This window comes from Corythoichthys intestinalis, chromosome 3 (assembly GCF_030265065.1).
Source record: "Corythoichthys intestinalis isolate RoL2023-P3 chromosome 3, ASM3026506v1, whole genome shotgun sequence".
In the NCBI taxonomy this organism is placed as follows: Eukaryota; Metazoa; Chordata; class Actinopteri; order Syngnathiformes; family Syngnathidae; genus Corythoichthys; species Corythoichthys intestinalis.
The window spans coordinates 27,225,969-27,249,020 of NC_080397.1; the positions used below are offsets into that span (position 1 = coordinate 27,225,969).

A 23,052-nucleotide genomic window follows, 5' to 3' on the forward strand; every position below is an offset into this window, starting at 1 on the left:
ATGGCTAAATTAAACTGAAAACATAACGAAATTAAAATGTCAATCATTACGTTCGGGTCGGGGCTCTCGCTAAATTTTTAAAATAAATATATATTTATATACGTACACCAAAACGATGTATGGATGTTAAACAAAGGAATACTTATCAAATAAATAATTTGGATAAAAAAGACAAGGCGCTGTATGGTCATTGCAGAGCCAGAGCGTGCCATGCGCCCTCTTTTTACTCTCTCTCCTCTGCGATGCAAAACCGCATCTGTTTATTTACATTTTACAAACTTTTCCAGCGTTATTTCGTTGTGCAAATGCATTTCAAATGATCATAAAAATATGTATACTATTTAAACATTAAGAAAAGTTGCGTTTTTTTTCTGCCAACTGAGAATTCGTTACAAAAGACAGGCTTTAATGCGCAGGCATTGTCACCAAATATGATCACGCAAAATGCAACCAGTCCGTTTTTCCAAGCAGCAAGCAGTGATCTGTCCAGGTCTGACTGGAGCATCCCTTCCCTCTCCTCCTCACAAATAATACATAGAATTTTGAGGGGGGTTTTCTCGGGCTTGGGCCTACAAATAAAATATAAAATTTCGTTTTTTTTTCCGGGCTCGGGCCTACAAATAAAACATAACATTTTGGGGGGTTTTCGGGCCTGCAAATCAAGTTAATTGATCGGGCTCGGGTGGGTCGGTTATTAATACCAGCGGACCGGGGTCGGGTCGGGCTGGATTTTTTTAGGCCCGATCTTACCTCTTGATGACCTTAAATTGGTTGCAGTTACACGTCGGGGAACGCTTCCTCCGGAACAAAACACGACAGGATTTGACCAACATTGTGACAATGCTGACCAAAAATGATGTAATGTCCAGGTTATAAAATCGCCCAGCAGCCTTCAACGCACAGAGAGTGCCAGTGGGCAACACAGGTCAAGCCTGTGAAAGCGCCCAACCGGCTTCATTCTCGGAATCTTTTCATGCACGAAGCAATGACGAGAGTAAATCCTGCCGTTACCTTATACGGGAAATTCCCTGGTAATATGTGTGAAAAGGGCTACAGGCAATGCGACTTGTCAGATAGAGAGAGACGCTGCGGAGAACTATGTAGAATAAATGAATAATAAAAATCAGTGAAAACGGATGACGCTAAGCAAGCTCTTTATTAGGCTTGTGTATGTAAATCTGACATTAGTAGATTGTTCTTATTGGAGATGCGTGTGTGGCAGCCTGGCAGTTTTTTTTTTTTTTTTTTTCCTTAAACATTGGTGCGTTCAGGCCCACTTTCACCCCTGAATGTAACTAAACGTTTTATATCCGTAGCACTGCCATGCATGCTGGGAGGCCTGAGGCATGTTAGAAGACAAAATTGTTGACAGCAGGTGGCAGCAGAGGTTGTCTGTCTCTCCCAATGGAGCAGTGGTTGTCAAATGAAGCTTGTTGAAACAATGAAGCCTTGCAGCCAATTGGTTAAAAGCTTCATGGTGGTTCATTTGCTCTATGGCACTTTCAAGTGGTCTTGTAGCCAAAGAGACTTTAAATGATATGAATTTGTTTGTGTCACTGTATGAACAAAATGAAACAACTGCTATAAGGATAATTTGTCATTCATTTTTATTTAGAAATAATAGCTTTCCAACAGTATTTGGTTTGAAACAGTTTATTTTTTGTGAGATGACAGGCGATCGCCATAGCGTTCTGTGGCCGCTTTAGAATGTACTGCATTTGCAAGTGCAACTGAAACATATAAATGTGTTTTAATCACTTTAATAATTTTATTTTAAACTTTTTTTTTTTGACATCATATAGTGACGTATTGTATCGTGGCCCAGCCATATCGAAGTGCATCGTATCGTGAGTTTAAGTCTATCATCCCATCCCTACTTCCCTCCCAGTTCAAATGGATCCAACGTGAACTCGTGTTATTCATATAAAGAGTTTAAATTTAGTTTTCAAATGCACCGTCTCAGTTGTTATAAGGTGATATGCTGCCAAGTTGCTGTGGCAACACAAAGTTATCATGCAAGTGGTTAGCCTGATATGCCAATCTTTTTTCTCATTAATTGGACTTCTTGATAGGTTCAATATGAATGTCAATTATGCACCTGGGACGTAGGAAACAATAAAATTGCGATGCTGTTGTAAATCATCATATTTCAAACATGTCGTCATTTGTCGAGGCAAATGTCGAGTCAAATTTTACGACGGAAGTCGAAAGGATAGTATGCCGCTGTGATCGTATGTCGAGGTACCACATATTGTGTTTCTTCTATGACTACTTCCTTTTGGCCACAAAATGAAGCAAGTAACAAAGGGCACCCGAACAGTGAACAATACAGTAATCCAATGATATCAGCATTTTATTTCTAAAACGGCCTATGGCCAATCTTGACAAAAAGTCCATAAATTGGCCCCATATATCGACTGGTGATCTTTAGTCTTAAGCATTCATGTCGTGTCATGTCACGATTATGACAGTCTTATGACACTGTGGTAAGAAGTATACAAATAAAGTGACAATATTTTTCCCCAAAAAAATCATTCAGCCATACATTACCTTACAGCTATCGTCAGTTGTCATACTCACTCAAATATGGTCAGCTGATGACTTCCTCCTCAATAGATGTTCCCGATATTTATCGGCCATGTTTCGCGAGGTGTTTTTGAAGGGGAGCCACAAGCTAAGGGATAAATGGAGCTTTTGGGTCTCCCCCGGCTCAATATTTACAAGGTACGATAAATCGAACTGGGATATTGTTCGGCCGAACCCATTCATTATTGATGACAGCATTCTGGCCGGGCGTTTATGAGCTGGGCTGCGAGGGTCTGTAATTCACTCTGTTTGGGGGGGCTTAAGGGAGAAGAGCCGCCGGATAAACAAGTGCAGGATTGACGGCTCGGCAGAAGGTGTAAAAAGGAAATGGGCAGGTTGAAGGGGGTAAAAAACACAATGACATTAGCTCAAAGACAAAGGGAATTCTCTATCAATTCCTCCACCTATTTCCCCATTCCGCCCGGCCTGCACTCAGGCTATCATGTTTCCTTTACCGATCAATAATTTATAGCCACCACTGCGGAGCAATGAGCCCCCCAGCTCTGGATGACAGATGAGTGTGACAGTGAGTGTTTGTCGGGGCTAACCGAGCCAAACGCAGGAGGGAGGGAGTTCTGGAAAAGAGGCCAAGTGGGAAAATATAACATGCACATTGTCATAATTGTGTGATTTTCTTTCATGTGGAACTGGCAATAAAAGGGACAAATTTGGTAAAAGTTGCTTAACTGCCTGCCCACACATAAAGTGAGATAAATTGGGATCAGTTTGTATTCGGAAACCCAAAAGAGCTGTCAGAACTAAAACAACAAAACATGTCTTTTGTATCTTCAGTTTATGGAGCGGTGTTTGTCCTTATAAGAGTTGTGATTGATGTGGAGCCAATTTACACAAAATTCACACTCACTTTGGAGAGAGGTGTCCTGGCCTAAATGGTGCTGAAAATAACTTGCGTTCCCCTCAAGACGGGGGTTGGCTAGGGATGGGGCGATACACTTAAACTCAAGACTTTCAAGGTTCATGTTCTTTACTAATTATTTCTTCAGTTATTGTTCCAGTTATTGTATCATTAATTGCTAATTATGCTATTTAGTTTGATGTTATGTGATCATTTTAGTTTCGTTTTGAAACCATGTGTTTGAATGACCTTTGATATAATGACTTGTGTGGATTGAAGCCTTTTCTCCTGCTACACATTGTAAGTGGGAATCTGGTAAAATATTGGCAGGCTATATTGCTCAAAGCATGTAGCAGTACATTTGCGCCCCCCCCCTCCCCCCCCCCCAATGCAACTTGGTTCCTTGGGCAACCACCCAGCCTGCCCATGCCAGGAACCGGCACTGCTTATGGATAATTTAGTTCTGAGTAAACCTAATTTGTACTATTTTTTTTGCCAATTATTGGAATTTTTATTTTACCATGCTGCTCATTTTAAATGAATGTCATAAAGGTCTGGTGTAAAAATTCATTCCTACTGTTGCTGCCAGCGAAGCAAAGAAATGCTCGACACGGTGGCTAAATAAACCCAGGAGTGGGGGAAACTTCTTTCCTGGTAGATAATGAAATTAGGCGGCGGAAATGTCTCCCAATTTTCCCTCTTCTCAGAGAACTAATTAGAAGGATGGCGGGCAGAGAGACTGTCAGCACGCCGACATCAAAGTCAATGCAGCCTACTCACTTTTCGTTATTTTTTTGCTCATGTTGTTTTACCTAAGCTGCTTTTCGGAGGCCGAGCTCATATCTACTGCCACCGTTGCCCGAGATAAGAACACACTAAATGAACCCTTTGTAGGGCTGACTGTTTTGGTCATTGTGAATTGAAATTAGTTTATCACCAGTAGGCGTTCAGCCATTCGCTGCCAACCCTCCTACTTTAAATGGATTAGACGTCTGGCGCGTCAATGACAGTCAATGAGTTAACATTTGGTATAGAAGTGTGGCCAACATGATCCAGAATTCCAGGTCTCAACTATAATTATAAAAAAAAAAAAAAAAAAAAAAAAAGTTATTATTGTATTTTTATATTTTTGTGAATATATAAAGTTTGAAAGGATAAAGGAATAAAATGGTAATTAAAAAAAAATAATTCAAACAAATGAAAATAGAAATACTATCTGGTTATAGCCCCCAATTACTTAGTATTTCTAGCTACTTAGATGGTATCATTATTTTTTTTTTTACATTATCCCATTTACTTTTTAGTTTTTATCTTTATTATTTATTAAATCCAATATTTAAAAAATATATTTTTAAAAATGTTAATGTGTTTTATAAATTTTGAAAAGTAAAAAGTCTTTTTTTATAATAGCATTTACTTAAGAAATAAAAATAAATATTTTTGTTTTGATTTAAAAAAAAATACATAATTGAATCGACATTTATTCTTGTAGTAATAGTTCAACTTTATTTCTCGTACTATGACTAAAAGAATAAAAGTCGTATTATTACGTAGAGCTAATGTAGCTGAATAAGCAGCTACATATTTTGTGTAGCACGTTGCTGCCCCCGTTAAAATCAACAATATCAAGGGTGTCTTGTGTGTTAGAATCGGTTTTACAAATAAGGACATTTTAAATGAATTTTAATTTATTTATTTAATTTTTTTATTTAATTTGTATTTTGGCTCATCCACATCAAATTATTATCCACAGAATGATTCTAATCTAATGCTTCGTCGCAGCTCCCAGCTAAGGTACATCTACGTAAAGTGCGTAGCGCTTTACAGCTATGTTACCCCTATGTAATAATATGATTTTTTGGGGGGGGATTTTTTTTTTAATTTATCATAGCAATAGCACGACTTTAATCTCATAGTGCTATTTATTTTCCTGTTTGACGTTGCATATAAGAGACACTGGAGTGGCTGCCTCTCCACGTCCTTGGTCAAGCACGGCCTGTATGGTTGCATAAATGCTTCGTTATGTAGGAAACATTGTATAGTTAGTTGTTGAACATTTGAAATGCTAGTAATTTACAATAACGACCAACTAGCACAACGAGCTAGCGGCGAGTGAATGTTAGCGTTAGCATTTTGTGTGCGTGTATTGTTAAATAGTGTGGCTGACTAAATGACCCAGTATTGATATGTTATAGAATGTGAACATTGATATCTTTTGTTAGTTCAGTTTTACACATCCTTGTGCCAACTGAATGGTGTATAAAAAGTAAAACATCATCAACCAGTGTCGTCCTTGGAGGAGTTAGCTATCTGCCTAGCCACAGCGGGGAAGTGGCAAGGGCAGAATAGTCATGTACAGGAGCCTTCCCATATACTGTACCTACAAAATCAACACCAGACTCTGCTATATTAATATCATGTCATGACCTGATTCCCTCCTGCAGCATGGCCTAATTGCCTTCAATTATCCCCACCTGTCTTCAATTCACCTACTCACAGCCCAGCCAATAGCACTGCCTCATTCATCAATCAACCTGTGTATTTAAAGCCTTGCTTCTCAGTTCCACTCTGTCAGACCGTCTGCGAAGCCTGCCTGTTACCTGCCTGCCTAGCTCTCTGAATCTGACTCTCGTTGCCGAATCTGAATCTGCCTGACTGCTGCCTTATCTCCTGCCCTGGTAACTCGACCTGCCTTTTGCTTTTGGAAACCTGACTTCTGCCTAGCCCTTGTCTGTACTGCTGCCATCTTTTCACCTGCCCTGCTGGTCCTGTCAATAAATTGTTGAAAACGTGACGCATCTGTGGTCCTCCTCTGTCGGGGCCGTGACATATCAACATTAAGCTAAATAAAATATCTTTGATTTATCAATTATTTAATTTATTAGATAATATTCGTTGATATTTAACTCATTAATTAATTAATTAATGTGATTGATTAATTGTATACAATTACAGTGTTTTTATGGTCATAACCAACCTGAAATACAGGTAATTTTACCTAATTGTATAAAAATGCCTTAAAGGTTCACTTCAATAGATTTTGAGAAAAATGTCCTTCTTTACCTCACAGCAACAGCAATGAATGACATGTTTTGGCTTCACTGTGCCAACAGTTGTATTATTTTTATTTTCCCTCACTACTAAATCAACCTTAATCACTGTTTGTGTTCATTTCAGATGTTTGTGTTGAAATCAATTGTTTACAATTATTAAATGTGTTGTTAATAATAAATGTGCCTTAATAAAGCCTTGTGCTCGCTTTAGATCTAGTTGCTGCAAAAAGCTCAATTAACTGTTTATTAAAGAATTAATAATGCAATTATAAAGATTTGTTTGCCTAAATAAGGCTGTCAGTCGCTGCAAAAAGCATGACAAACGTTACAGTTAACAAGTACTTGCAAACTAATTGTTGAGCACTACACTTAAGAATATTTCATTTGCATTGAAACAAAACATGAATTTGAGTTGGACACAAACACACTGGATAGGTTAAGATTCTCATAAGTGTTGTGTATGTTAAAATGACAATACTGCTGCCTTCTCTCCTGCCCTGGTAACTCGACCTGCCTTTTGCTTTTGGAAACCTGACTTCTGCCTAGCCCTTGTCTGTACTGCTGCCATCTTTTCACCTGCCCTGCTGGTCCTGTCAATAAATTGTTGAAAACGTGACGCATCTGTGGTCCTCCTCTGTCGGGGCCGTGACAGTACGGTCTGACCAGCAAGGACCCAGCGCACAACACTCCCAGCATGGACGACAGCAACCCGACAAACCCGACCGCCATGCAGCGCCTAGAACACACAGAAGGCGAGATGAAGCGGATGGCGGGGGAAATCTCATCATTAATTCAGCTTGGTCATCAGAGGCAACAACAGATTCACCAGCAACGCGAACTGCTCACCCAGGTTATACAGCAGCTCACCAACCTAGTCACACCTCCTATTCCAGCTCCTGATTCTTCTGCCACGCCAGCCGCACCCGTACCTGCACCATTTCTTCAGAACCCCATCGCCCCCGAACCGCAGATTGGAAACCCAGAACGCTTTGATGGTGATCAAACCCAGGTGCGGGCTTTGCTGACAAGCTGCCGGCTCCAATTTTCCCTCCAACCCAGGACCTTCGCCACTGAGGGGGCCAAAGTGGCCTATGCCATCACACACCTGACAGGCCGCGCTCGGCTTTGGGGAACTGCAGAGTTTGACCGGCAAACACCAGCCTGCGCTTCCTTTAATGCCTTTGCTGAAGAGATGTTAAAGGAATTCGACATGGGCGCATCAACGACGGAGGCGAGTGGGGGCCTGATGTCCATCTGTCAGGGGAACCGGACCGTGGCAGACTACTCCATTGACTTTCGCACCCTGGCAAGGCGCAGTTCATGGAACATGGCCGCTCTGGTGGACGCCTTCTATAACAGCCTGGCGGACTATGTGAAGGACGGACTCGTTTCGCACGACCAGCCAAAGACGCTAGATGAGGCCATCGACCTTGCTGTTCGGGTGGACCGTCGAATTCAGACCCGCCGACAAGAGAAAGGAAGCTCCACCCTGTCATCTGTCTGCACTCCAAGAGAGTCTGCCACCCGGCCACGCTTGTCCGACGCTCCCCACAGCCAGATCGATCTACCAGAGCCCATGGAGTCGGTCGGCCGTGCCTCCCTATCTGCCGCCGAGCGCCAGCATCGCCTCTCGTCCAACCTCTGCCTGTATTGTGGAGGCGATGGTCATCGTGTTGCCACCTGCCCAGTAAAAGCCAGAGCTCATCGGACATAGGAGGCGTCCGATTGAGCTCGATGACCACCCAAGCCTCCATGCACCGTAAGCCTCTCTTCCAAGTACGTCTTCTTCTCCCTGAAACCACCCACACCTTGGCTGTGCTCGTGGACTCTGGTGCTGAGGCCAACATCATGGACAGTGAGCTGGCTCGCCAGTTGGGGTTGGAGAGTCAACGCTTGCCCTATCCTGTCCCAGTCCGGGCTCTAGACGGTCACCCCCTCGGCACAGTCACCAACATCACAAACCCTGTCGCTATGATCCTGTCAGGAAACCACCATGAGTTGATTCGTTTTCACCTGCTCAGTTCACCAGGCCAACCCCTTATCCTGGGTTACCCATGGCTCCGCCAGCATAACCCCCACCTCGACTGGACGACCCGAACGATCAAAGAATGGGGAAAAGACTGCCACTGGACCTGTCTGCGCTCTGCCATACTGCCCTCCAGTTCTGGTCCCCCCAGTTCTGCCCCTGACCTCTCTAATGTGCCGAAGTGCTACCATGGACTCCGGGAGGTGTTCAACGAAGCCAAGGCCACTTCTCTGCCCCCTCACCGTCCCTATGACTGTGTGATCGACCTCCTTCCGGGGACTGCCCCACCCAAGGTCAGTCTTTACTCTCTGTCCGCCCCTGAAAGAAAAGCCATGGATAATTACATCACTAACTCTCTGGCGGCTGGAATAATTCGTCCATCATCATCTCCTGCCGGTGCCGGGTTCTTCTTTGTGGGGAAAAAGGATGGTTCGCTCCGCCCCTGCATCGACTATAGGGGCTTAAACGACATCACCATTAAAAACCGCTATCCTCTTCCTCTGCTCACCTCTGCTTTCGAGTTGCTCCAAGGGGCTACCATCTTCACCAAACTAGACCTCAGAAATGCTTACCATCTGGTGTGGATAAGGGAGGGAGACGAATGGAAAACTGCCTTTAACACCCCAACAGGCCACTATGAGTACCTGGTCATGCCGTTCGGACTCACCAACGCTCTGGCAGTATTCCAAGCCCTTGTAAACGATGTATTGCGAGATATGCTGAACAAGTTTGTCTTCGTTTACCTGGACGACATTTTGATCTTCTCCCGAACCCCGTCCGAACACACCCGCCATGTCCAACTAGTCCTCAGTCGCCTCCTGGAGAACTCTCTGTACGTCAAGGCAGAAAAATGCGAATTTCATGCTCAGTCCATGGCTTTCCTGGGGTACATTGTGGCCGCAGGAAGCATCCAAATGGACCCGGCCAAAGTCTCGGCGGTGACCTCATGGCCTGTGCCAGAAAACAGGAAGAAACTTCAGCAGTTCCTTGGCTTCGCTAATTTCTACCGCAAGTTCATCCGCAATTACAGCAGTGTTGCCTCCCCCCCACCGCCCTGACCAGCTCCAAACAGCCATTTATCTGGACTTCAGCAGCAGATAAAGCCTTTGGTATCCTCAAGTCACGCTTCTCTTCTGCCCCCATCCTCCGAATGCCAGACCCAGACCGGCAGTTCATTGTGGAAGTGGATGCCTCTGATGTGGGAGTCGGCGCTGTGCTCTCTCAACGAGCTGCAGAGGATGGCAAACTCCATCCCTGTGCGTTCTTCTCACGCAGATTGTCCCCTTCTGAGCAGAACTACGACATAGGCAACCGTGAGCTGCTCGCTGTCAAGCTTGCTCTGGAGGAGTGGCGCCACTGGCTGGAGGGGTCAACGGTTCCATTCTTGGTCTGGACCGATCATAAGAACCTAGAGTACATCCGCTCTGCCAAACGACTTAACTCCAGACAGGCCCGATGGGCTCTTTTCTTCACCCGGTTCAATTTCACGTTGTCTTACCGGCCTGGGTCACGCAACACTAAACCCGATGCCCTCTACCGCCAGTTTCAGAAGGACATTGGACCCACCAAAGAACCTGCTTCCATTCTGCCTGGTCCCTGTGTGGTCGCTGCCCTAACCTGGGAGGTTGAACAGCGAGTACTTGAGGCCCTTCACAACCAGCCCGGGCCCAGTGCATGTCCTGCAGACCGCCTCTTCGTCCCAGAGAACCTGAGATCAGAGGTCATACAGTGGGGACACAACTCCCGTCTTGCTTGCCATCCTGGATCCACACGCACCTGCAATTTGCTCTCCCAACGCTTCTGGTGGCCGTCCCTGAGAAGGGATGTACAAGACTTCGTCCGCGCCTGTCCCACCTGTAACCGAAGCAAGTCATCCAACCAGCCCCCTGCCGGCCTACTGCAGCCCCTGCCTGTACCCTCTCGGCCTTGGTCACATGTGTCACTAGATTTCGTTACCGGGCTGCCTCCATCTGGCGGCATGACAGTCATCCTCACCATTGTAGACCATTTCAGCAAGATGGCACACTTCATCCCTCTTCCTAAACTACCATCAGCCAAGGAGACCGCCCAGGTGGTCTTAGACAACGCTTTCCGAATTCATGGGCTACCCAGGGACGTCGTCTCAGACCGAGGCCCGCAATTCACTTCCACCTTCTGGAAGGAATTCTGCCATCTGCTGGGGGCCACGGTCAGCCTCTCCTCGGGATTTCACCCCCAGTCCAATGGCCAGTCAGAGAGGATTAACCAGGAGCTTGAGAAGGCACTTCGGTGCATGGCAGCATCCAACCCCCGGTCCTGGGCAAAACAACTGACATGGGTAGAATACGCTCACAACTCCCTTACTTGCTCCGCCATGGGCATGTCCCCCTTCCAGTGTGTGTACGGCTATCAACCTCCGCTGTTTTCCAGCCAAGAGGAAAGGATTACCTGTCCCTCAGCCCTTGCCTATGCCCGACGATGCCGCTGTACCTGGTCGCGAGCCCGTGCCACACTCCTACGGTCTGTCACCAGTTATTCCACCGGAGCCAACCGTCGAAGGACTCCTGCACCCGTCTATCGAGTGGGTCAGAAGGTGTGGCTCTCAGCCAAGGACCTGCCACTCAAGGTGGAGTCATGCAAGTTGGCTCCTCGGTTCATTGGTCCATTCCCCATCCAAAAGATCCTCAGCCCAACCGCCATTCGGCTCCAACTGCCTGCATCCATGCGGATACACCCCACATTCCACGTCTCTAGAGTAAAGTCGGTTCACGAGAGCCCGTTGGTCCCAAATGCACCACCACCTCCTCCTCCACGCCTCATCACTGGTGGCCCGGTCTACACTGTTCGGCGGCTACTCCAGTCCAGACGTAGAGGCAGAGGAATCCAGTACCTGGTTGACTGGGAGGGTTACGGTCCGGAGGAACGATCCTGGGTACCTGCTGGACGGATTGTAGACCGTACGCTCATCACTGACTTCCATCGTCAGAACCCTGACCAGCCCTCCGTACGGCGGGGTCGCCCTAGGAGGCCCCATCGGGCACCCGAACCGGATCCTGACCTGGACTCTGATCGGTCGGCGGAGTTTTAACCCTCCGCCGGCTCCCCATCCGCCCGCCCTGGGTGGTGGTTCCTTTTGGGGGACTTCTGGGGCCGTCCCTTGGGGGGGGGGGGGGGGGGGTTCTGTCATGACCTGATTCCCTCCTGCAGCATGGCCTAATTGCCTTCAATTATCCCCACCTGTCTTCAATTCACCTACTCACAGCCCAGCCAATAGCACTGCCTCATTCATCAATCAACCTGTGTATTTAAAGCCTTGCTTCTCAGTTCCACTCTATCAGACCGTCTGCGAAGCCTGCCTGTTACCTGCCTGCCTAGCTCTCTGAATCTGACTCTCGTTGCCGAATCTGAATCTGCCTGACTGCTGCCTTATCTCCTGCCCTGGTAACTCGACCTGCCTTTTGCTTTTGGAAACCTGACTTCTGCCTAGCCCTTGTCTGTACTGCTGCCATCTTTTCACCTGCCCTGCTGGTCCTGTCAATAAATTGTTGAAAACGTGACGCATCTGTGGTCCTCCTCTGTCGGGGCCGTGACATATCAACATTAAGCTAAATAAAATATCTTTGATTTATCAATTATTTAATTTATTAGATAATATTCGTTGATATTTAACTCATTAATTAATTAATTAATGTGATTGATTAATTGTATACAATTACAGTGTTTTTATGGTCATAACCAACCTGAAATACAGGTAATTTTACCTAATTGTATAAAAATGCCTTAAAGGTTCACTTCAATAGATTTTGAGAAAAATGTCCTTCTTTACCTCACAGCAACAGCAATGAATGACATGTTTTGGCTTCACTGTGCCAACAGTTGTATTATTTTTATTTTCCCTCACTACTAAATCAACCTTAATCACTGTTTGTGTTCATTTCAGATGTTTGTGTTGAAATCAATTGTTTACAATTATTAAATGTGTTGTTAATAATAAATGTGCCTTAATAAAGCCTTGTGCTCGCTTTAGATCTAGTTGCTGCAAAAAGCTCAATTAACTGTTTATTAAAGAATTAATAATGCAATTATAAAGATTTGTTTGCCTAAATAAGGCTGTCAGTCGCTGCAAAAAGCATGACAAACGTTACAGTTAACAAGTACTTGCAAACTAATTGTTGAGCACTACACTTAAGAATATTTCATTTGCATTGAAACAAAACATGAATTTGAGTTGGACACAAACACACTGGATAGGTTAAGATTCTCATAAGTGTTGTGTATGTTAAAATGACAATACTAATACTTAAATCGTTTTACAAACATATCATTTCCATCCTATGAGGGTCCTTGTAGGGCGCTATGACTTATGAACTCAGTTTGTGTAAGTCTTATTTATGCTTATTACTAGGACCTTAATCTAAAGTGTTACCCAAAAACAGCATTGAAAATTTTAAATAGGAAAATATTTTCGGTTAACTCTTTAGATGCTATTGTTCTAAGTCCAAACTAGCCATGAAAAGTGACGTCACATGTTTGATTCTCTGCGGTGCAGCCATTGTTGTGCTCTATTCCAACTACACTTGTAATCCTTTCCACGTTGGTGACCTTGACAAGCTATTGATCGACGATACACCTGAAGGAAAAGGACACTGGAATAAGAGTGAAGAGATCTTTGACCTTATCCACACTTTATTGGTGTTGACCAACTAAAGAAAGGTTGAGTAAGAAGTAGAGAATAAACAAGATGGAAGAACAGGATAGTGAAGAAGAACTGAAATGAATTGAATGTCTCTAGTTGTCAATGGCAGGAAATGGGTTCATTGTGAACCTTGTTGATTTTTGGATTTTTCCTCTACATTTTAAAGAGTATGAAAACACCTGGGGAAATGCTAATATTCCATCATTTATCCATAAATGCATGCCTTTTGGATTCATATCATGACACTTTGTGTAATTACACACATCGCAACACCAGGAAATGATAGAAATTTGGATCGATTGTCAAGCTAAAACGACCGGCGCCCGAGATCCCCGAAATCTATCATATTGTGTGCGTGACGTCACAACTAGGAAACACCCGGCTCAGTGCTTAGTACTGAATGGCGGCGATGATTGCAGCGACGAATCCAACGTAACGAACGTTACTCTAATGGTGACGAGGGGAGTTATGAACCTTTTTTTGGTGTTCTGGGTTATCAATTTGAGCCCAAATGAAGCCCAATGCAGCCTAATGAAACGATCATTGAGGGAAGCAATCACACTGATGAAACACCGAATGGTTTGTTTTGCATTTCTTTTTGTGAAGATGATACACCGTGACCGTAAATAAAGTAATGTATAGACTAATTATCATTTAATGTGCTATCATACGTTTTCGATCTGCTAACAGACACAAATATGAATGGGATTAGAGGATTTCTTGTATATATTTTACGAGCGATAATTTATACATATGTCCAGTCCTATATCCAATGCTTGATATGTTTTTTATTATAAAAGAGTACTCACTCTGGCCATTTCGAGTTTGGCTGCTCCTCTCCTTTGCTTAGCCATGGGGGGTGGGGTGGTCTCATCAGTGCCAGTCATTGTCCTCTTTTTTGATGTCTCGGGCCATTTAGGTGGCTGCGCGTGTATGGTGGGCACCGCATCTGCTTTTAGCAGCAATTTCTTAGCAAAACCTGATTTCATTTGTCCATAGTTCGAATAGCTTTCAGGTGTAAAATGCGCACCACACAAAACCTTGCCGGAGGCTGGGTCTGCAAAATTAGCCCTCTTTTCACGGACGAACTTTACTCATTGTCTGCGTAGTCCAGCTCTTTTTCTCGCGTTCGGGAACTCATGGGTACTACATTGCGACAAATGGCTATTTGTACACCACATAGCATAGTTTGAACCATTTTAGCGATTTTTTGATAAAACACGAACGCAACTCTCTCGTCGATGAACAACGATGGTACCTGCCTCGACCTTTTGTTTCCTGGCTGTGATGTCAAAGCCCCAATCGGCTGTTTCCGGAATACTTTTGGAAATGTTTGTGATTTTGGATCTATTTTCGATAATTGCTCATGAATGTGATTTATTTTTTTGTTAACTTTATTAATATTCGTTATCTTGCCACATAACGGTTCTATTGATATCTCACAGCCCCTTAGTATTATATTTCTCTTTAAGGGTATTCCAGGGTCACTTCATGTATTTTTTACTTATATATAAAGTGATTATATATGTTCCAAAATCAACAGGAAGTGGCTTGTAAATGCTCCAAAATCAACAGGAATTGACCCGGGAATGCCCCAAAACGAACGAGAAGTGACCCAAAATTAACAGGAAGTGAACTGTAAATGCTGCAAAATCAAAAGGAAGTGATATGGAAATGCTCCAAAAACAACAGGAAGTGAAATGCAAATGTCCCAAAATCAACAGCAAGTGAAATGCAAATGTCCCAAAATCAACAGCAAGTGACAATGGCAATAATTGGTGGGAATGAGAAGGTGTAGACATTGGAAAACAACTTAATATAATGTTGGGAAGGCAATTGAATGGTAGAATGATAAGTAGTAGAAAAGATAGAAGTAGAGTAAAATATATGAATTGTTGGAGTGTGATAGCAGGATAGAAACATGGGGAAGAAAGAAGGAGTTGCTGGAGGAGAAAGATGATGGTGGTGGAAAGGGAGAAGAATGGAGAAGTGAACGCATGTTGAAGTAGCAAAGATATAGGATGAAAGAATCTGAGCAAAATGGCGGTAATGGAGAAAGGACATGAGGGTAATGTGGAGAAGAAGAATGGAGGGAACAGGAGTGTAGTAAAGGGAAATTATATGCAAGAAAAAAAGGAAAAATATGCCTTTTGACTTTTTTTTATTCTCTCTTAATGTGTTCCTTCAGTGCGAGAATGTTGACCTTGTTCACCCCTCCCTCCCTCTCTCTGATATGATATTACCATTTTGCTGTGAGACAAAGCAGGATGTATGTGCATGAGGCAGATAATGTGTGTATATGTCTATGACCTTGCCTAAGGAGAGATGAACAGACAATTGTGGTGTATTTGAACTGCTCCATTCTTATTAAACTCTTATCATCTCTTATCATGAAGCATTCCTGTGATTGTGTTAACTGCAAAAAAAAAATGACAAAAAGCATTTTTCCTGACTGACTTAGCATTCTTCTCTTCTTAGCGAGAGACGATGACGACTTCCTGAGCCTGAGCGAGCTGCCTGAGACGTTCCCGTCGGACCCGCCCGAGCCGCTGCCGCACTTCCTGTTTGAACCTGAAGAGGGCTACATCGTCAAGAACAAGCCCGTCAACCTCTACTGCAAGGCCACGCCCGCCACGCAGATTTACTTCAAGTGCAATAGCGAGTGGGTCCACCAGAAGGACCACACGGTGGAAGAACGTGTGGATGAGAACTCGGGTAAGGACTCACCTCGACTCTACGAGCATCAATTATTACAAGCTGACTGCCTGTCAAGCAGTCACAGAAGTAGTAGTAGTTGTTGCTGACGTTGTTCTTTAATTTCTTCGTCTTCCTCTACTTGCAATTTTTTACTTGTACCTTCTAATAGTTCCACTTCTGTTCTATTTCTTCTTCTTTTTCTACTTCAGCGTCACCTTTATCTTTAACTTCTAGTTTTCCCACTGTCACTACCCGATCATAGCAGGCTACCGGATCGCAAATGCACATGCGCTAACCGACATCACTTCCTTTCGACCGTTGACGGCAGATATACACTAGATATATGCATGATTGGTCAAACGATAAAAATACATTTTTTAAATTTATTTAGGTGATATATATGTTTTGTCATGACTCATAAAAAGCATGTAGTGCATTGTGGCTACCTGTTCATGTGACTGCTCAACCCACTTCCTCTGTTAATTTATGCTTATAAACGGACATATACATAAATTATTCTTCAAATGGTCTAGCATGTGGGTTGAATAATAATGTTTTTATTAGGGCTGTCAAACGATTAAAATTTTTAATCGAGTTGATTACAGCTTAAAAATCAATTAATCGTAATTAATGGCAATTAATCGCATTTCAAACCATCTATAAAATATGCCATATTTTTCTGTAAATTATATATATATTCTGTAAAATAAATTGTTGGAATGGAAAGATAAGACACAAGATGGATAGATATATTCAACATACGGTACATAAGGACTGTAGTGGGCATTTCACTTTACTGTCATTTAAATCTGTCTATGCTGTCCTCACTCCGAAGCATCTACTTTTTCCAAAGCTAGACAGCTAGTGAACGACGCCTTAATAATCAGACTTCTTCCTTTTTCATCTGATTTATTAATAAAATGGCCTCAAACCATTGTCCTCTTTAGACCGTCGTAAAACTACAAAAAAAAGTACACAAGCATTGCATTAGCAACAACGTTAGCTTAGCACGCTATATACCCTACCCACCGACGTCACAAAACCACGTGCTCGCTGTGTGGTTCTGCCCACTTGTCCGTCATTTTGTCTCTGTATTAGCATTGGTTTCAATTGATCGAGGAATTTAAAATGCATTTCATGGAAGACCCGGTGCTTTCTGATGCCGTAAACTCACTGGATGTGTTGCATAAAAGGCGTTATGTGGAAAAGCTTCGTTCTATACAGTCGCCAGATCCATATTTGATGCCCAAATCGATGTTTTTCGACCCACTGTCTTCGCCCTGTCTGCCTGACATCTGCTACGCTGATATTTACAATTATCTTGTCCACACAAAATCAGCCTATTCCCACGAAAATTTGAAAAACTTCAAGAGCTTGGAGGCTTATAAATTCTTCGTTGCTGGTTGGGTGAAACAGGTCCTCGTCCACGAAAATTCGGCAGGAATCTATCTTGTGCTTGGAAAGGTGAGTTACGAAATTTTCAATTCAAAATCTTTTGTTATTGCTAACATCCACTGTCAAGTCTAATGTATTTCATGTCGTTTGTCAATGGAGTTAAGGCTTTAAATGTTTATATGGTTTAGCGATAGCACTCTCACTACATACATACGTGTATGTTGTCGGCGATTAGCCTAGCAATGATCTTAATTGTGGTTATTTGTCAGCCCCGTAGACGAGGCCAGTTTCTTTCACTTGGTACCAGCTAAATATTATTCAAAAAATAACGATGGTGGAAGAAAGGGAAGTCACAAACATCTTGAATTTGAAACTATGTCGTACTACGTCGTATGTTGTCGGCGATTAGCCTCGCAATGATCTTAATTGTGGTTATTTGTCAGCCCTGTAGACGAGGCCAGTTTCTTTCACTTGGTACCAGCTAAATATTATTAAAAAAATAACGATGGTGGAAGAAAGGGAAGTCACAAACATCTTGAATTTGAAACTATGTCGTACTACGTCGTATGTTGTCGGCGATTAGCCTCGCAATGATCTTAATTGTGGTTATTTGTCAGCCCAAAACCCTCTAAGTATATCTTAAATGCATCTTACCGGATATAAAATGACTACTACATAGTCTGTGGTGATTTTTTGGTGCCCAGTTTTCACGTCGAATTGCAGCCGTCCATTTTGCTCTCCTCTTTGGATCCCTCGGAATACGGTAAAACTTCAAGTCTCTCCTTCCATCTTCTCTGTTAGTGCAACCAACAGCCACACACGCCTTCACCATTTTGATTATTAATGTTAAGGAGCAGAAAAACACGCCGTAAATAGGAGAAATGTACGTAGCCGTAACAGGTTAACACTATGTTTTGACGGACAAGTGGGCGGTACCATTCAGGAGAGCGGAGTTGTGACGTCACGTGGGTAGGGTTTATACAGGTTCACTAAACATAAACAAAAAGCGTCTCATACAAAAAATGGATGGGATCACATAAGCCAGAGGTTGCGCTAGACATTTTCGTTGTCTGTCATTTTGACTGACAGGGTCATAAAAATCCGGTCATAATCTATTTTTACCCGTCACTTAAATTTTTAAAATGATAATGATGACATATTCAATAATATTTAGTTTTCATTCATTTTTTATTAATATTGTAACGCTTGCTTGGCGGCGAAAAATTAGACACGGAAGTCGTGGTATTTTTCTCCCTCTTTTTACTCTGCTTACAGTCAACAATACCAACAAAACAACAACTCCGCCCCCAAAGAAAAAGAGGCAACTATATAGACCCCAATCACCAACGTCACACAATGATCTTAATTGTGGTTGTCAGCCCAAAATCTTCTAAATATATATTAAATGCATCTTACCAGATATAAAATGACTACTACATAGTCTGTGGTGATCGTTTGGTGCCCAGATTTCTTGTCGAATTACAGCAGTCCATCTCGCTCTCCTCTTCGGGTCTCTCAGAATACGGTAGAACTTCAAGTCTCTCCGTCTATCTTCTCTGTTACTGCAACCAACCACCACACACGCCTTCACCATTTTGATTATTAATGTTAACGAGCAGAAAAACACGCCGTAATAGGAGGCATGTACGTCGCGGTAATGTGTAAACACGACGAGCTGACACACAATATGGCGGCTCCAGTCAGGGGGGCGGAGTTGTGACGTCACGTGATTGGGGTCTATACACAGGCGGCAATCTAGTCCACCAATTGGATGACACGCTGGCACACCGGGTGCACCAATAAGAACCTCGCGTTGATGTGTCAATCACGGTGCCGCCGCCAGACCCCGGTGACGCTACAATATTCTGACAGAATAGCCAACGACGTCATGCATTAAGAGAGACAATAGCTGATTAATATGCTCACTCGCCACCCTGTGGTCTGGGGTGTGAATTGCAACCTGTCAAAATGACAGACGGACTTCAGTTTTTTCTGTCACCGTTTTAAAAAAACGGTCAATGACGGAAAATATTCGGTTAACGCGACCCCTAATATAAGCACAACATTACAACGTAGGCGTCAGCCCGAGACGTCGTGCAGCCATATTGAACTGGCAAGAAAACAATAAACCATGTCGCAAAGCGACCACAAGAGTTCGCTGTTAGACAGCACAAAAAGCCTTGCTGTAAAACTTACCAAAAGGCAGAATACTGACTGAGCGAGACATGTGCGTTAATTGAGTCAAATATTTTCACGTGATTAATTTAAAAAATTAATTACCGCCCGTTAATTAACGCGATAATTTTGACAGCCCTAGTTTTTATATGTCTGAATTTACCACACTTTAAGGGTATCGCGGCACATAAAAATTATTTTTCTTTTGATTAATGGCAGATTGCAAGCAACTTTTAATTGCATAACCCTACTTACTGTACAAGAATGTGGAGCACCCATGCCTACACCCTTACGATCTATAAGACATAATGTGTTTCAAGAATGTAATAAACGCTGTCCTTACCTAACTGTCTTCCTTTCCCGTCACTCCAAGTAAACCCTTCAGAGACCATTCACGCTCTTAAAATTTAAAAGAAAAACCTTATTCAAACTTTACACACTTTGTTGTAAGATACAATGTTTCTCTGAGGTTTTACAAATATCTATAGATTAACTAGCCTTTTTAGTTGGTCTTTGAAAAGATCAATGTAATAAACTGTGTTATTGTAAAAATGTAAGAAAGCTTCAGAGCCCTATATTTGCATATTTAAGTATAGTTTGTTTAAGTTTATGTTCTATATACATTAAAACTGAATTAGGCATTGTGTTTTCTTCTATCTATGTAATATTCATTGGATTTTTTTCTTATGATTCATTTTTCAAATTTACCATACAAAAAAGAAAGAAAAATGCATTTCTATCATTTAATCTCTCATGTATTTATCTATATCTGCTGTCAACACTCAAGAGGAAGTGACATCGGTTCACACATGCGCAGTAGCAATCTGGTAGCCACTCACAATCGGGTAGTGACACCTACTTCAACTTTTTCTTCTTTCTACTACTATATCTACTTCTACTTCTTCTACTCCTTCTTGTAATTCTTCTACCTTTTCTCTGTCTACTTCTTTTATTTTTACTTTTTTTTTTGTTTTTGTTTTTGTTTTTTACCTCTTATTCTTCTTCTACTAATCTACTTCTATCGTTCTTGAGGTGAAATTTGATAGTTATGTTTCAGTTCAATCCATGTTAGGTCATTGTGTATCTCCGCTTAAGTCCCATTCCTGCATGTAAGTCCTTCTTCCGTGCCCGATTTTCATGACTATTTTTTTTTTTTAATTATTTCATTGGCTTTGCACTTTATTTTTGTAAGAATTTTTAAAAATACACATACAGTTACATTATGTTAAGTACAGCATTAATCCTATTATATTGCTATTACAGGCTGAAGGCGACTCAGCCTCAGGCGTGAGAGGTCCAATACATTTGAAGTGGGAGGGTTGACAGCGAGTTAACGAACGTTCATTTGCTGCCAACCTCCTACTTCAAAATGGGTCGGACATCTACTAGTATTAAACTCATTTAAAGAGAGTGAATTCAGTTTTTACGAACTAGGATTGGACGTCCATCATCGTAAATGGAACGGAACGAGTTAACTAAAAACCAACCTGCTAACTGGCCTTTGGCATTCTCTGACTTTTTCACTAGTGGTTTATTTTCTCCTTTTGTCATTTTGAGTTATAACGGGGCTGTTGTTCCCACCCCGGAATAAAAAAAACCTTACAGTCCTGTCATCTTACATCATCTGACTCTCCGCTTTTGCCGCTGCATAGTTGAACCCGATGGCGCTCTGCGTATCATTTAGCGTCCCGCTTGTGTTTGCGGGTAACCGAGCCAAGACAGGAAGTAAGCCCAGCTTGATATTTCCACTGATTCAGCTGTCAAAGACACACATACACCCACTCGGAGAAAAAAAAAGAAGGTTATACTTGGTGTTTTGAGGATTCTTGTGTCATATCATGATTTAAAAGACGACCAAACTATGTGCTTTCGTCTACACTGCTCAGCTGTACATCATCATTGCGTGAGTTGGTGTCCAACTCCCTTGGTTTCCTATTGTTTTGCTTGTTCATAGTTCATAGCTCACTGCTTTCACAAATGTTCTGGACCTTGTGGTGTATTGTGTGGGAGAGACGCTTACAGGATGTATAGCATTTGCGTGTGGGGCAGTGTTTTCAAGAAGGCAGTGCAAATGGTTGTACCCGTATGTGTGGGGGCAGGGGTGGACTGGAACCATTATATATATATATATATATATTTATACAGTGCCTTGCAAAAGTATTTGGCCCCCTTGAATCTTGCAACCTTTCGCCACATTTCAGGCTTCAAACGACCGCTGATGCAGCCAAGAGGCCCATGATCACTCTGGATGAACTGCAGAGATCTACAGCTGAGGTGGGAGAGTCTGTCCATAGGACAACAATCAGTCGTACACTGCACAAATATGGCCTTTATGGAAGAGTGGTAAGAAGAAAGCCATTTCTCAAAGATATCCATAGAAAGTCTCGTTTAAAGTTTGCCACAAGCCACCTGGGAGACACACCAAACATGTGGAAGAAGGTGCTCTGGTCAGATGAAACCAAAATTGAACTTTTTGGCCACAATGCAAAACGATATGTTTGGCGTAAAAGCAACACAGCTCATCACCCTGAACACACCATCCCCACTGTCAAACATGGTGGTGGCAGCATCATGGTTTGGGCCTGCTTTTCTTCAGCAGGGACAGGGAAGATGGTTAAAATTGACGGGAAGATGGATGCAGCCAAATACAGGAACATTCTGGAAGAAAACCTGTTGGTATCTGCACAAGACCTGAGACTGGGACGGAGATTTATCTTCCAACAGGACAATGATCCAAAACATAAAGCCAAATCTACAATGGAATGGTTAAAAAATAAACGTATCCAGGTGTTAGAATGGCTAAGTCAAAGTCCAGACCTGAATCCAATCGAGAATCTGTGGAAAGAGCTGAAGACTGCTGTTCACAAACACTCTCCATCCAACCTCACTGAGCTCGAGTTGTTTTGCAAGGAAGAATGGGCAAGAATGTCAGTCTCTCGATGTGCAAAACTGATAGAAACATACCCCAAGCAACTTGCAGCTGTAATTGGAGCAGAAGGTGGCGCTACAAAGTATTAACGCAAGGGGGCCGAATAATATTGCACGCCCCACTTTTCAGTTTTTTATTTGTTAAAAAAGTTTAAATTATCCAAAATTTTGTTCCACTTCACGATTGTGTCCCACTTGTTGGTTCAAGGGGGCAGAATACTTTTGCAAGGCACTATATATCAGAGGTTGCGCTAGACTTTTTCGTTGTCTGTCATTTTGACTGACAGGGTCATAAAAATCCGGTCATAATCTATTTTTACCCGTCACTTAAATTTTTAAAATGATGATAATGACATTGTGGTGACCCTTTGTTTGGCATAATTCACCTTCCGTACTTGTGTGTCCATTTGGCCGAGCGCGTTACCGGTGTAGGTTCAAGCGCCTACTCCGGCTACGACAGTCCCGTGACAGAGACACTTAAAGTGCCTGTGACACGAAAAAGCATGTTTATTTCATAATACACGCGATATTTTATGCCCCTGAATGATCTGGACCGCTTGGATGTGTGTGGAAGCGATCGCTATTTTTATTTAGTTTTTTTAATCCCGCGCCATGAAAATGAGTGACTTCCGGCTTCGGTCTTGCATTGAGGAGGAGGGCG

General features: G+C 42.8%; 1 protein-coding gene across 2 annotated transcripts in view; it reads left to right on the plus strand.

The window, feature by feature from the left end:
* LOC130912928 (netrin receptor UNC5C-like) overlaps positions 1–23,052 on the plus strand; it is a 404,638-nt gene that overhangs the window by 177,086 nt on the left and 204,500 nt on the right. For both annotated transcript variants that reach the window (XM_057831087.1, XM_057831088.1), the window contains exon 2: positions 15,675–15,911. In XM_057831087.1, coding sequence (XP_057687070.1) covers positions 15,675–15,911 — 237 coding nt within the window. The remainder of the gene's footprint in view (positions 1–15,674; positions 15,912–23,052) is intronic.